General features: G+C 30.3%; 1 protein-coding gene across 1 annotated transcript; it reads left to right on the plus strand.

Annotated features, from left to right (window-relative positions):
- Positions 1 to 1,741: 1,741 nt before the first annotated feature.
- LOC126773677 (glutathione S-transferase theta-1) lies at positions 1,742 to 5,499 on the plus strand. The gene is made up of 5 exons (XM_050494748.1): positions 1,742 to 2,320; positions 2,801 to 2,888; positions 3,288 to 3,438; positions 4,083 to 4,266; positions 4,903 to 5,499. The coding sequence occupies exons 1-5, from the start codon at positions 2,209 to 2,211 to the stop codon at positions 5,052 to 5,054; spliced, it is 687 nt and encodes a 228-aa protein (XP_050350705.1). The 5' UTR covers positions 1,742 to 2,208; the 3' UTR covers positions 5,055 to 5,499.
- The last annotated feature ends 9,906 nt before the right edge of the window (positions 5,500 to 15,405 follow it).

Below are 15,405 nucleotides of genomic sequence, written 5' to 3' on the forward strand. Positions count from 1 at the left end.
AAAATAAAAAACATCGATTTCGGAATTTTCATACTCGCTGCAACGGATAAGTGACATTGACACCTAATTAGTAATCCAAAATTGCCATCCTAGTTAACTGATGGACTAAAGCTTATAATATATAACACAAGGTATATTAGTATTACTGGTGGTAGTGCTTTGTGCATGCTCGTCCGGGTAGGTCTTTTTTTTTAAATTTGACGGGAAGGCAAATGACTCCACTCCACTTGATGGTAAGTGGTAGTAGAGTCCAAACACAATGACGGCCAGTACAGTCGGAAAGAATGTTCTGCACTAGCCGCCCCCGCTTTGCTGGCTCGCAAGATGCCTCTTCACGCCTCGTTTGAAGGAACCAGGGTTCATACAGATATAAGTATATGATGATGATATGATGATGATATCGCAAGTGTTCAGGCGTAGGACCAAATACGAAATCATAAATAGGCAAATATTTTATTATTAAATCTATGCCAAAAAAATTACCACATCATGCGACGAAAACAATCTCGATTGTATCTGTTCTGTGGTCATTTATATTTCGCCGTAGACAGAGAAACTAATAGACGCAATGACGACTTCCTTCTCACTTACACAAGAAAGAGAACGAAAATTACGTTACAAATGGGTTAGACAGGGATAGAATTATCAAATCTTTTGTCCCTTATCGCGTAACCAGTTTTGGTGTTTGTTGCGCTACCTAAGTAGCGAAACAAACTTGACAGTTGGTGCGTTCATTGTGTTTTTTTCAATTTTCGCTTACTTTTGTGTAATAAAACTATTCTAATCCAGTGAAAAGGCCGAAAAACTCATATCCTTATATCATATCGAAGGTTATACAATGGTGCATTGTCGTATTATTTCATGTTAAAGTGATAGCAAGAAGAAAATTGCCGGCGTGTGTTTTTTTCGCGTAAGTACGACGATTTTGTCCCTAAATATAGTTTCTCAGTGATGTTTATTTATGCCATAACATGACGGAACCTTATATTGCATTAAAATCCTGAAGATAATAGGATTTTTCAGTTTTTATCATTCATAACCTATAATTATTTATCATGTAAGTGCTGCCAGCGTCAGCTAAAGAAAATGTCCCGATTTTCGATAAAAAATATCGACTCGTAGACAATGCAAACAAATAAATATGGAGTCCAATAATAACCTGCTTCTGCTTATATGTAAATATGTTATATTTATTTACTTGTCCTCTTTTTTATAATTTCCTAACGACAACATTATTAAAACATTCTTCATGAATTTATAATATTATTACATTCCGAGTCAAGAGGTTAACATAGAAACTATGTGGCAGCTATTCTTTAGTAATAATTTAATTGAGTGTTTTCGATTTCAACTTCTGAGGAGAATGCTAATCCAGTACCATATAAAGATGCTGAAGTACTATTGATAACGGAAACAAAAACAAACAATGCAACAGTTTTTGGGTGTAGTTGGAAAACAAAAAAATATTTTAATTAAAAAAAAGTATAATAAATTTTAAAAAGTAAAATTTAATAAACTTATTTTGTTTTAATGAAATCCTGAAAATTATTTATCTCTCAAAATAGGGGGAATGCAGTTACTATGGCAACATTATACGCACACATTAACAAACTATCTCTGTCTCAATCGCGGTTTCACGGCCCCTTGGTCTATTTGTTTCTCTGTCTACGTATTTCGCAAGCTGTCAAATGTCAATAACAAAATCTTATTATTAGTATTATCTGCGGTCGTAGACAGAGAAACTAACTTTGTCAATGTGTACGTCTGCGGTATTATAAGTTTGTTACCGCAGAAATTAATTATTAAACAATTACATTTTATTTGTGTGGTGCGATAGAAAGTACAAAACAAAGAAAATAATTAATATAGTCATTTATTAATTTGGCTCTTAAGCAAAATCTGTGTTGACTACCAAATATTTCATTTATTATTTTAAATTTGCTTGTAGCAGAGATATCTTTTCATATAAAAAATATACTATTTGAAGTGAACTTTAGACTGGTTAGTTCAGTCAACTAATAAGTGAGAGGCCGATTAAGTTGTATAAAAAAAAAAAAACCATTTTTATTAGCAGTATAAAAATTAAAATATGATTAATGATTACATACTGATTACGTCTTATCAGTAGTGTACTTTGCAACAAACTCCAGTTATTTCAAAAAGTTGTCTTCAAATAACAGGTTTACTTTAATAACAGAAAACATCAAAATGTCAATTAAATTATACTATGATTTGATGTCTCAACCATCAAGAGCGTTGTATATATTGCTTAAAACAGCAAAGTGCAATTTTGAACCAAAATTAATTGATTTGCGTCGAGGTAAATCTAAAATAATGATTATTATATTATGTATACTAGTAGTTAGATTACAAGACTGCAGATGACGATTAAAAAGTCAAAAAAGGTTTTTTTGTAAAGATATTCTCAGTAGCCCGAAGTTAAGTAGTAGCCAGTGTTAACACATCCTGCCTCGGAAAGCATGTAAAGCATGATGGTTTGCACCTGTAATCTCACTAGTGGAGGTGGATAGCATTCCCATCCAATTATGAAAGTATAATGTACACCTTTGTTTTCTCACAAACTTAAGAAACATACATTTATGCAGTTGGCTATTTCCTGTTAAAATGGCCTCTACAGCTCTAATTAAATAAAGCTTTAAAGCTTCATGAGAAAAAAAGTATTATTTTTGACATAGTCAAGTTAGCAAAGATGCATGCTTAATTTTATGTGCTTGATATATATGTGTATTTTTATTTCAATATAATTTAGGTGTAATATTATTTAATTTTTTTTTTGTAGGAGAACATTATTCAGAAGAATATACAGCAATTAATAGATTTCAGCGAGTACCTTTAATTAATCATGATGGGTTTATATTGAGTGAAAGGTATGAGTTGAATTTTTTTTGGTAACCATGTGGTATTTATTTTTAACAAAATACTTATAAAAACTCAATCATTTATTTAAAAGCACCAGTTATTAATCAAGAATTCTAATCTGAATTTATTTTATATAATATATTTTAATTATCCTAAAATCTTTAAACATAATTAAAAAAATATTTTTATTTATTTTATTAATTACCTGTTTTTACAGTAATTAATTTTAACTTTTACAGTTGTCATTGCTTTAGTGTTATCATATGAAATGAGAAAAAAATATCAGTGTCAGTAGCTTTGTATTTAGTTTTAGCTCTGGATATCCTCTTAGCATTTTGCAATAAGTATAACTTTGACAATAGATATCTGAATGCTACATACTACATAAAATGTTGTTATATTTTTAGTGTGGCAATTATAAAATATTTAGCTCGAGAAAATTTGATACCAGAGAGCTTGTACCCAAAAGACTCTAAATCACAAGCTCGTGTTGACAAGTTCTTGGAGTGGCAACACATTGGATTGAGACTACACTGCGCTATGTATTTTAGAGCAAAGGTAATATATAAACATATAAAATGTAAAAGTCTTAAGGAATATTAATTATTTCTTACAAGTAATCTGCTGTGAAACATACCTAGAAAGCTATTAAATAATTAATATTTATAGTTCTATCATTTGTTTGTGTATTTAGTACACTAAAATTATCCAATATACATCAAGTTTATTTGATTGACTTTTTTTGATAAAATATATAAACAATGTTACTACAAAATATTATTACATTTTCATTTTAATGAATAAAGTTCATTAGAGAACCCTTAAACCTATTGTTTATTATAGATATAATGATTATCGATAGGATAGAATTTAGGGAAAGCCTTTGTGCAAGCTCATCTGGGTAGTAATTTTTGTGTATGCATACAGTATTTTTGTGTTCGGGCTTAAAGGGTGTGTGAACTAATGTAACTACAGGCACAAGTCCAAGGTTAATGGCACATCGGTGATGTAAGGTATGGTTAATATTTCTTATTGTGTGTATATCTATGGGCAGATGACCAGTGATGACCAACAAAATAAGGTCATCTTCCCAGGTAACATTGGTTCCTGTTTGTGCTAATTTAATAATAAGAACCAATAAAGTTGTTGAAAATATGCACTTTTATCTCCGAAATTTTCATGAAATCTATTTTTTTTTTTAGTATATGGATCCAATTTTGTTTGGTAAACAACCTGATGCAAAAACAATTGAGGGTTACACTAGAAGAATGGAGTCAGCATTGGAAACTTTTGACACACATTGGCTGAATAATGGCACAGAATTTGTAGCTGGCAACACTATCACTGTGGCAGATCTTCTGGCGGCTTGTGAATTAGAGCAACCGAGTGAATATTTTTATTTAATTTGCACTACATTCATAGGAAGACAATAGAGATAGACTAAAACACATTAAAAAAAATGCCCAAAGGAGGTTTTTTTGGCTTAAATTACTTCATGAATAATATATTATTTGATGAAAAGTTTCATAAGTGCATTTAAAATTGAATTTGAAAACACATTTTCTTTCTTAAATAGAAGTAAGAAAGAAATGTGATTGTTGCAACCAGTCAATCATGCTACTCTTATAGCATGATAAATTCAATTATTTTTATACATATAATACTAAGAACTATTAACAGTTCAATGTATAATAACAGCTAGCAATCCCTTATCATATGAAATTTTATAGCGAAATTGTTTTAACCAAAACTTTGTAAAAATATCTCAAAGGGCAGTATTTGTAAAACGAACTAGCAAATAAAAATTGACCATTTGAAAATGAGCATTAAATAAATATGCTTAAAGACAAGTTTTTACTTCATTTGCTCATTGTTTTAAATCCATCTGTAAACATTTTTTAGATTAAATTGCTATTATGAGACTATTCACTAATATTTTTAATTTGTTTGTCACCACATCAATGAAAACCTAAATAAATGAGTATTAATATATTTTTTTTTATTTAAAATGATTGTTTTTAGGAATGGCTGGCTACAATCCGGCGGATAATTTTGATGGTATTTCAAAATGGTGGAAGAAGGTCCGAGATCATTTCAATCCTCACTACGACGAAGCGCATGTTATTTTAAATAAAATTGTCAGTAAACAAACCAAATCAGCCGCTAAGTTATAAAACATAAAACTAATTTTGACATGTTTATGTTTTTATAATAATACAGATTAATATATGATGTTATTGTATAACATTGCTTGTTACACTTGTTAAATTGTGAATTATGTTAAATTGTCGGTGATCATGTATTTTCAGTTCATAATTAGTTAATAATGATTATAACCAATAAGTCAAATAATAAATAAATCAAAAGAGGAGAGGAGGCCTTTAGCCCAGCAGTGGGACATTCACAGGCTGTTACGGAAGTCAAATTGAGTCACAAACGACTCTGCCTATTTTAAAAGCATTTCATTTGCTTAGCCTGATATTAACCTTCGTTTTTAAGGGTGGGTAATAAAGGGTTTTTAATTATTTTTTTACTGTATAAGTTTTTATTATATAAGAGTTTGTGTGAAAAAAAAATTGCTGTTAACGTTTACTACTGATTAAATATTTTATAACAATTGTTTTGGCTCATTGTATTAAATCTATCCTTAGAAAGACAAAACAAGTCATTTTCAACCTAATTAATATACTGTTACGATTTTCGATCCAATTGAAAACTTAACTAACATTTTCTTATCTTATCTTTGTCGATTGTTTTATCATTAAAGTAAAAGAAGGAGTAAATTATTTGGTCAATTATCCATTCAAAACGTAGTTATAACTAACGCATTGTCCGCATCTTAATCGAAAATCCAGTTAGACGGGATAAAAAGGCCAAAATATTATGTTAATTATGTCATATTTTAACTGATAAAGCTTGAAGATGTAACAAATATTCTCAACACCTTTCGTATTTATGATATTAGTGTGATCGAAACATTAGTTGGCACTAGTATAGTATTATAATTATGATCTGTGGTTGTTACCAACCGCTTCTTTTGACGTCCCTATGAGGTTACTATTCAAACTATTGATAAATCCGATATATCTTGTGCCTGTTATTACACTGGCTAACTCATCCTTACTTTCAAAATTGATTATAACATAAACAATCATGTTTATCAAATATCAATTTGATTAAATGCGTAAAATTCAAACAAACTCTTTTGTAAGCGAAAAAAAAAAGAAATTAAAATCATAATATTTTATCATTTATATTGTTCAATTTTCACAAAATAAATTGCCTGCATCATGGCGAGTCAGACACGTAAGTATCGTTTGTCGGTATTATAGCAATCAAGGTATTTATTTGAAGAGCTATCAACGAGCGCGCCCGAACCAGCGCCCATTCAGTTGCACCAATTAAAGTCGGATTATGATTCATATTTCCTTTTATCATGAAGATCGTAGAATATGTAGGTACAATATATTGTCTACTTAAAATTTATCCTTTTTAATATTATAAACATTTTTATACTTGTTAGTATAATAAATCTGTAAATTAGATGTACATAATCATTAAATGAGTTAAAATATAGAAGAATTTAAAATATGGGGTATTAAGGGCTTACTGTTTACGTTTGTATTTTGCTAAAATAGTAATTAGTAAATCACCAGGCTCGATCTTGGTAGAATAAAAAAACGTTGAGAAGACGCGAGATTTAAACTGGTGGTGTGCTCTTTAGCACGTGGATCGAGAAGAACAACATATATACGATCCATTATTTCGGAACCAGAATACTGAGATCGCTGTTTTTAATGTCACCTCTATATATAACACTACATATAACACCTCTATATATAATAATAATCAATCAATTGTCTTACTAATTATTGTATTCATTTTAGAAAAAAAAAAACAAAAATTCATCCGTCGCTATATCTGAGCGCGTGACCTATGCCAGCCACGTTCGTACTTAAAACGCGATAGTTTATGTATAACGAAATTTCTTACTGCAATATTCACTTTATCATTAAATGGCCGAAGATATTGGAATAAAAGGAATTTTACGACATTCAAATAAGTATTATTGAGGCCAAGATGTGATTCGAACCACGACTTTTGCTTTAAAATTGATAAAACCGGAACACCGGAATCTAATTTTTGTGTAGTGCACCTTGAGGCGTAATGTTTTGTGTCAGAATAATTGGTGAAAGTGGGGGCAGCTTGCGTCGTATCATTTCAACCACCATTAAAAATAGTACATGAAACGACCACATTCTAAAGTAGAGTATTATAGTAGATGGAGATAATTTGATAATTATGCTTTGGATCTATTTTCGAGTTTAATTTGAAAATAAAAGAAATATAAAAAGAAAATATCTAATAAATATATTAAAAGACAATAAGTAGGTACATAACATATACTATCATAAAAATTTAAGTATACAGTGTTCCAATGGGAAAATGAGATGCTTATATTCTTAGTTATGTAGTTTAAAAATATTTAAAAGTTACTTACATCAAATACTACGATATATATAACAATATGCTTGTAGCATACATACTTCATTGTGTAAATTCAGATAATGGTAGAATATAATAAACTTTTTCTTAAAAGTGAAAATACACTTGCTGTTAGAATTGAGTGAACACGATAGTCTCGTTGAACTTACAGTTAAGGAATATCAATTAGTTGAGTGGAAAGGGACAGTTAAAAGTTGGGCATTGAAACGACGGAGAATTAGGTGGATGAAAGAGTACCAAGTAAAGCGCTTATGAAGGTATCTACTAACAACCTTACAAAGGATTAAAGATAATTTTGTATAGAATAGTATTGGTGAATTGGAGCAGTCATTATGGAAGCATCGAGTTTACGAAAGGAATGGAGTTGTATAGCTTCTCAAGCTTATCATAGAATTTTTCAGAAGCATCATGATAACAAGAATCAGCATTCAAAAGTTGAAGGCTTGGACGAGAACAGTTATAGGTTGAGTTTGATAAATATTTTAATAAGTTAGCTGTATTCATCATACATTATTGTCATATTATATTTTAACCCAAAACGGCAGTCAAAACAAATTAAAAAAGGAATAGAATTTGATTTCGAAATATTTTCTGAAGTTATTATTTTTAATTTAAAGCGCGTTCTTTGGCGGATAACATGTAATTTGTAAAAAATCAAATTATTCCAGAACGATACACCCGACCCTCAACGAAAGCATGAATACATATTGATTTTAAATTCACATACGTGGTAGTGAGTAATAGTAATTTTATTTGCTTTAGAAAGGCTAACGAGCATAAATGGGCTCCTAATGCCCATATACATACATTAGAAAGCATGAATCAATCTTTCAATGCGCCACTAAATATGAAGCACTCGGCGGCCTAAATTTTTATTTTTGTAACTACTGATAAAAAAATGAATATGCATTAAAGTTTCATTTGAAATATAATAGTAATTGTATATATTTAGAGCCAAAATGATGCAGTGCTTACACCGCTTGAATTTTAATCGAAGAACGTGGGTTCAAGCCCGTCGAGCAAATCTGAACAATTATTCATGTGCTTAATTTGTGATTACAATTCATCCCATGCTCGGCGGTAAAGAAAACATCGTGTGTATATCCACTAATATGCATTTGAGCAACGTGGAGAAATAAGCTGAGCAGCCCAGCAGTGGGACAGGCTACTATGAAAGGCTACAGAAACTATACCAGGCTGTTATATACATATTTAAAAAGCATGTATGTGTATTATTTTTGAACAGATTTGGAAAGTAACTTTTTTTAATTTGTTTAGTTGTTTTATATGAGTTTTTTCTATAAGATAATATAACACATTAAAACTTTCTAATCCAAAGTGTTAATAATAAAAATAACATGTTCGTGATAATACGATGGACCTAACAACGTGCGTATTGGGGCAGGTAGGGAGAATAACTCGTAAGGGTTACTCACCACGGTAACACTCCGACAAAAACCGATAGGTGTACGGTCACGGTCACTACAGATTGTCTCAACCGGGAAACAGAACTGCGACCTAACGCGCATTACATATAATCCTTGTATTTATCTTTTACTACCGTCTGCTTTTAACTACATCGGTAAAGACTATTGTTTTGAACTGTATATGTTATGTAATATATATTAATGGATTTTGTTTGCTTTAAAGAGGTGAAATAAATGATTACACGATTAACTATGACAGTTAATTTGCATGCTTTATATTGGCAAGTTCCAGTTTGAAGGGTGAATGAGCCAGTGTAACTACAGTTACGGCATGAGACATTTTAAATCTCAAGGTTGGTGGCTCATTGGTGGTGTAAGGAATGATAAATATATCTTACAGCGCTAATATCTATTAGAGGTAGTAACCATTTACCATCGGGTCTATCTGCCCGTCCGCTTGAATCTTAACCGAAGATTGCGGGTTCAAGCCAAGGCAAGCACCGCTACAATCTTATAACGTGGCGAGAAAACATGCAAATATATAATAAAAAATCTGTCACGTGTGTATCCATTAGCCCGACTTGGTGTAGAGTGGTGGAATAAGCGACAAAACGTTTTTCCCAAAAAACCTTAGCTCAACAGTGGGATAATGACATGATTTAACTTTTAACATTAATTATTTAATTTAATTTACAAGGTTCACCCCTATTATAATAATATGAGATCAGTGGCATGTGTCGCTAAGTTGCTATCAATTTTATTTACTTTTCAGCTATTGTATATGAAGATACAAATTACTTTGCACATAAAACTATGTACGATTTAATTAGACAGTAATCTGTATACAGTATATAGTAATTTTAATATTCAACATTTATGATTATTACCTATCTTTTGAAAATAAACAACTGTCAACACGAGAATTTATTACACAATGGAATAATAAATTTCAAGAACTTATAAGTTTCGAACTTAGTGTCGAGTTTCTAACTTACAATCGAATCGAGATCGCGACTGCTGTTAAGTCTCAATAAAAGAACTTATAAAATAATGTTTATTTAGTCGAAGTCGACATGTTTATTCAATATTGATTTGCAAAAATATATAACAGTTTTAAAATAACTTTGGCCCTGACAGAGCTGTTATACAATATCAATACGAATTGATTTAATTTCGATGTAATTTATAACATAATATGATTTGTCACCTGATTAACAAATAACGTCATGATAATGACATGTACTATATTCCAATGGAAAAGAGGATTAATGATTAACAAACATTAGATTTTAATATTTCATGCGATTTGCTAGTAGCTTTTTTATATTATGCATAACATGACACGACATAGATGGATAATAAAGTTTTTTTTTCTTAAAATATTTAATAGCATTTGACAATTTAAGCCTAAATGTTAGATCATACTTTATTTTCAAAGCAAAGAAAGATGTAACCAATGATGGATTCTTGACAAATAAAAAAAAAAATTCCATTCATATTTTTATTCATTTAAGCTTTTGTAAATTTATTGATTATAATAATAAAGTATTTTTCTTAAAACTATATGTTTTTCTTTGCAATTTGTTTAAGAAGCAAGCGCTTGAAAAAAATATTAATAAAACCACAAATTCACAAAAGTTAAAAGCAGTATTTTTTATTTTTCGATAATTTAATGAATTAAATTGAGCATCAATAGGGGCAATATTTTTCGAAATTAATGTTAATTAAAAAATCTATCCAAAATAACACAATAGACATAATATATACGTGTGTTTGTTAATATAATATGTGTGTGTGTCTGTTTATATTAAACACGAAGCAATTTATTTGATTCGTAGTCTAAAAATAAATGAAAACGGAAATCCACGTATGTTCTTGCCATTGGTCGGAACTGGGCAGTCCAGTAGTGTTTACAATCAATCATAATATTATATTCTAGGAGTTAGTGACTTTTGATAAACGCTAAAATTTATGAACAATTTAGCCGCTCATTTATATTAATTACGTACATTAATTTGTATTTTTTACAATTTTGTAGAGAAAACAATTTATTGTATTATAAATTATATTGTACTGTTTATATTCAGTCTAGTTTATGTAACAGTTCATAGTTAAAAGGATATTTTTTTCAAATCATATTATTTTTCTATCTAATTAAAATACTTACGAAAATATTTACATTTATTTATATTTTAGAAAAACCGTTCAAAATGTGTTCGATATCAAATCAGCGATACTTAACGTATAATTTTCTAGATTTAATTATGGTACGAGTATATACGAGTCTCTACCATTAAATTATTGCAATAATATTTCTGAGTTTAAAGTTTTATATCTCTCGGAGTAAGTGATATTACGTCGTAAAAAGAGCGCGAAAAGTCTGGCGTCAGCTGCGCGCGCATCCGCCCCCAATTGGTCTGGAAAATGCATTGGGGATGGACCCGCCTACAAGCCTGATTTCCCGGGCTCGACGAAATTGCTGCAGTCGGGAGTCACTCTTCTAATTGATCGCACGTTCGTTGAAGAAAACTTTTAGTCGTAAGTTCGAACTCAATTTGAGAATACATTAGTAAGAGACGGATATATAAATAAAAGAGATAGAATATAACGCGTGTCGTTTCTGTCAAAGTGCATATCAATTAAATTGCATCTTTCGGTCATATGATTAAATTTTTAAATATCTAAAACTTTTTTTTCGAGAACGTCATAATACAACGCAAGCGTACAATTACTATGGAAAACAAATTAAAATCACACCAAAAAGTTAACAGACATAAAAAGAAATTAAAAACTGAGAGAAAATTGTATGATGATTCAAATGAAATCGTGTTAGAAGACAAACAGGAAATCGCTCCCCGACCTACTTTACCTATATCTATTCCTTTTAGTATGTGAGTTACCTTTATAATATTATTAGTAAAAAAAAAAAAACGTTTTTGCTAACGTCATCTAAAACATTTTTTTCAACTTTAATTTGAATTTAGAATAATCATTTTAAAGAAATATACTAAAAGTCTAATATCAATAGTCTATAGTTCTGATAATCAATACACGAAAAGTAAAACCGTTGGATTTTTTTATTGATTAATATGTTTAGTATTATTCTCAGGTGTTTATTTCGAACATAGTTGTAAACTTTAATTAATTCATTTCATAAGTTGACCTAGTTTAATTATCGAAGTTTGTTTTAGAACTACCATTTTGTATTGTGTGGAAACACAGTAGGGCAACTAAACTAGGCGGTGATTTATATTTATATTATAAATGTTTATAATTATATAAAATTTTCATATTAAAATAATCCTTATACGTAATAAGAATTGATAATAAGATGAATTTCATTGTTTCAGATTTAAACCAAAACAAAAAACGGACAAAAGTACTCAAACCGATATAACATTTTTGGATCGAATTGAACAAATTAAACCTGAAACTTTAACGAAAGATACTCAAACGGAAAATTCTAAACAAGTCGGTGATACTAATGAAGGAATGAATCCCAACTCAGCACCACTGACACCAATCTTAAGTACAATATATGAAGCAATTACACCTGATTGTGTTCCACCTAGTTTAAATCAGAATGATAATACAATAGAAAAAGAACCGACAAAACTAACTAACGCCGATAAGACACCCAATGTAATAATTATGTCGAATGAAAAGGTTCAGCCATCCAAAACAATGAACGATGAAATTCAAAATCCTGCGAAAACAAACAACGATATTCCGAAATGTATTGATCAGAACGAATCATTAAAACAGAATGAGATGTTAAGGCCTGTTATAGATTATAATACTATGAATGATATATTTCGAACTAGTCAGAATTACAAAATTTTCGCTAATAAAATATTTTTCACCGTAAGAAAGCTATTTCAATCACGAACTATCGGTAACAATATTGAGAAGTTAACAAAAATTTCTGACATGTTTGAAAATATTGTCAATTTGTTTTTAAGTGAATTTGATGCTAATATTATTGAAAAACGTGATCAAGAAACGAATACTGAACCGACCCAACAGAATCCCAAAGAGAACGTCGATCAAGTACCCACAAAGTCAAAAGCAGAGATAGATTTACAATTACAAACCATGAAACGGGAAATAAAAGATGACGAAGACATGGAAGAGTGTACAGAAGAACTCCCGGATGTAACTACAAGAGCAGAAAAAGCCCCTACACCTGAAACTCAAATTGAAATACCTCGAACCGAAGCTGTTGTTCAACGGAAAAAACCACCAACGCCAATGGAAAGCGAAAATTACAATTACGAACATTATCATAATTTATATATGGCACAAAATCAACCAACGGCCAATGTTGGCAACGGCTCTAATATGGCACAAGTAAGAATAATAATATCGACTTAGGGTTAAAATAAATACAACTATTATTTTTATATATTTTTTTAGTTTACAAGACCGCCTGTTCCTCCTGCTCCGGTTCAAAATATACCGCCAACGCAGCATTATCCTAATCAAAATTATTACACAAACCAAGAAGCTACAAATAAAAGTCACCGCTACCCTAGCAAGAGGCCGTATAACAACACCCCGTACCGTCGGTATCCTCATCAGGGTAATCAGGTAATAAATCAACAGCCCTCACACATCCAGAAGTCCACACACAACCAGAAGCCCACGCACAACCAGCAGTCCATATACAACCAGCAGCCCATACACAATCAGCCACCCACACACAACCAGCAGTCGTTTTACCCACAATACCTTCACCAACAAAACATGCAAATGCAAGGCCATATGTTTTCGCAGAATACTCCTTATTAGTAAATTGACATTGTAATAATTCAATTTGAATTTTGTTTAATAATTTAATTCAACAGCTAAAAGTGTCCTTGCAATATTTGTGTCTTTGGCGTTTTAAAACAATTAAGAAGTGTTTTATGGCGATATAGTATTTTATAGCTTGTTTACAACATTGATGAATATTTATTTTAGAGATCTATCTATTAAAAAAAAAACTTTATTTTTGTTTTAATGACATGGATTTAGTCTACTTTGTATTTGATATCTTTATAAAACAAACAACTGCGCAGTTTGAAAATAAATCGGAGAAGTTGATGTTAACATATTCAAATTTAAATAAATTTGTGTACAGTTTCCTTTTTATAATTAAGTATTAAATGGGGAAGAAAGGTCATGCGCAGGGTTCATATATAGTAAAACTAATTTATAGTTATGAGCATTTTACCGGGTTATTTTTATTTGATATATTTAATTTTTGAGTTATTGGTTTCCTGTTAAGATAATGTTAGGATGCGCCCAAATGCACAGTGCAAAATTTTTGAAGTAAAATCAAAAATACTTTTTAACTGGAAGTACGAGTAGAAGAAATATTTATTACAGTGCTATGCGTCTTGCATTTAAATGATAGAATAATAATAATTGATAGAGTATGCATAAAAGTATTACTTATGTGTGAGCTTTCGTAGAGCAAATAATAAGCTACCGAGCGAGCCAAGTATAAGGTTTACAAACGTTAGCTACCTTATTTTGACACGCTATGTGCGATCATCAATCGTGGTAGTCGATTTGCTTCTGAGTTGCGTTAACTTGATTTGCACGTCGGTGTATTATTGTGTAATAAATGTGTCATATAGAAATATTATCAACTGTTTGTCTAACTCTCTTTAGATCTTAAAGATCGGAGTTGAGCGTTAATATTTGTCTATATATTAGTTATTAATTCGGTATTGCATTGTAGATTCATAGTACGACATAAATGTAATGTAATTTATTATTGTAAAGTAATTGCGTAAAGTACTTGAATTTAATAGAATTAAAAGATATATATCTGTTTTAAAATCACACGAGAATATGTCACAATATTAGCATAGCATATGTCGCAATATTGCATAGCACAGGTCTACCAAAGAAATTTATTTAGAAGGACATTGTTTGTTTGTTGTATAAAGATTCTCTGGAAATATTTCATGGAGTTCCGCTTAAGCAATATGGCACCAAGTTGTCACATGGCAATATTCATATTTTAAATCGGTAAGACAAAATCGTGCAAATGATTAAGAATAGTTTCCGCCACTCCTGCGCCGGCGCCTAATTAGAAACCAAACCAGAGAGTGGTTTTTTGGTACGAATATTTAAAAACGCTAATCAAAGTCAGCATCAATTTGCATACATTGATCCATAATTATTCTTTTGTCCTAGGGGATACTTTTTCAAAAATTACTCTTTTTCTATATGTATAAAAAATAATAATATTTAAAGCCCGAAGGGTTTGTAAGTGTTGATGTGTCTGTCAGTTAGTGTTAGAAAAATAAAGAGTATTAAGTAGCTTTAGTAGAGAAGACTTAAATGTATAGTCTCTTCCGTACCAATGCTGTAGTATAGATGTAAGAAAAGGTCACGTGACCTAATAGTAATTGTAGAATTGTATTCTAAGTTATGATAAAGATATCCATTATATATTTTTTATGTTTATTTTTTATTGTTTGATTGACATGATCAAAAGTTATATATTTCTTGTTTTTGTCTTGTACGTCACTATTGCTTGAGTATATATAAACTCATATTATTTATTCTAAATCAGTGATTAATATTGTATCTATTT

Source organism: Nymphalis io, chromosome 15, assembly GCF_905147045.1.
Source record: "Nymphalis io chromosome 15, ilAglIoxx1.1, whole genome shotgun sequence".
In the NCBI taxonomy this organism is placed as follows: Eukaryota; Metazoa; Arthropoda; class Insecta; order Lepidoptera; family Nymphalidae; genus Nymphalis; species Nymphalis io.

Excerpts from the sequence above, each read along its gene's own strand:
- LOC126773677 (XM_050494748.1), top strand. The coding sequence starts at position 2,209 with ATGTCAATTAAATTATACTATGATTTGATGTCTCAACCATCAAGAGCG. Across the intron at positions 2,889-3,287 it reads GGGTTTATATTGAGTGAAAG|TGTGGCAATTATAAAATATT; the intron begins GTATGAGTTGAA and ends TTATATTTTTAG. Across the intron at positions 4,267-4,902 it reads TTGTGAATTAGAGCAACCGA|GAATGGCTGGCTACAATCCG; the intron begins GTGAATATTTTT and ends GATTGTTTTTAG.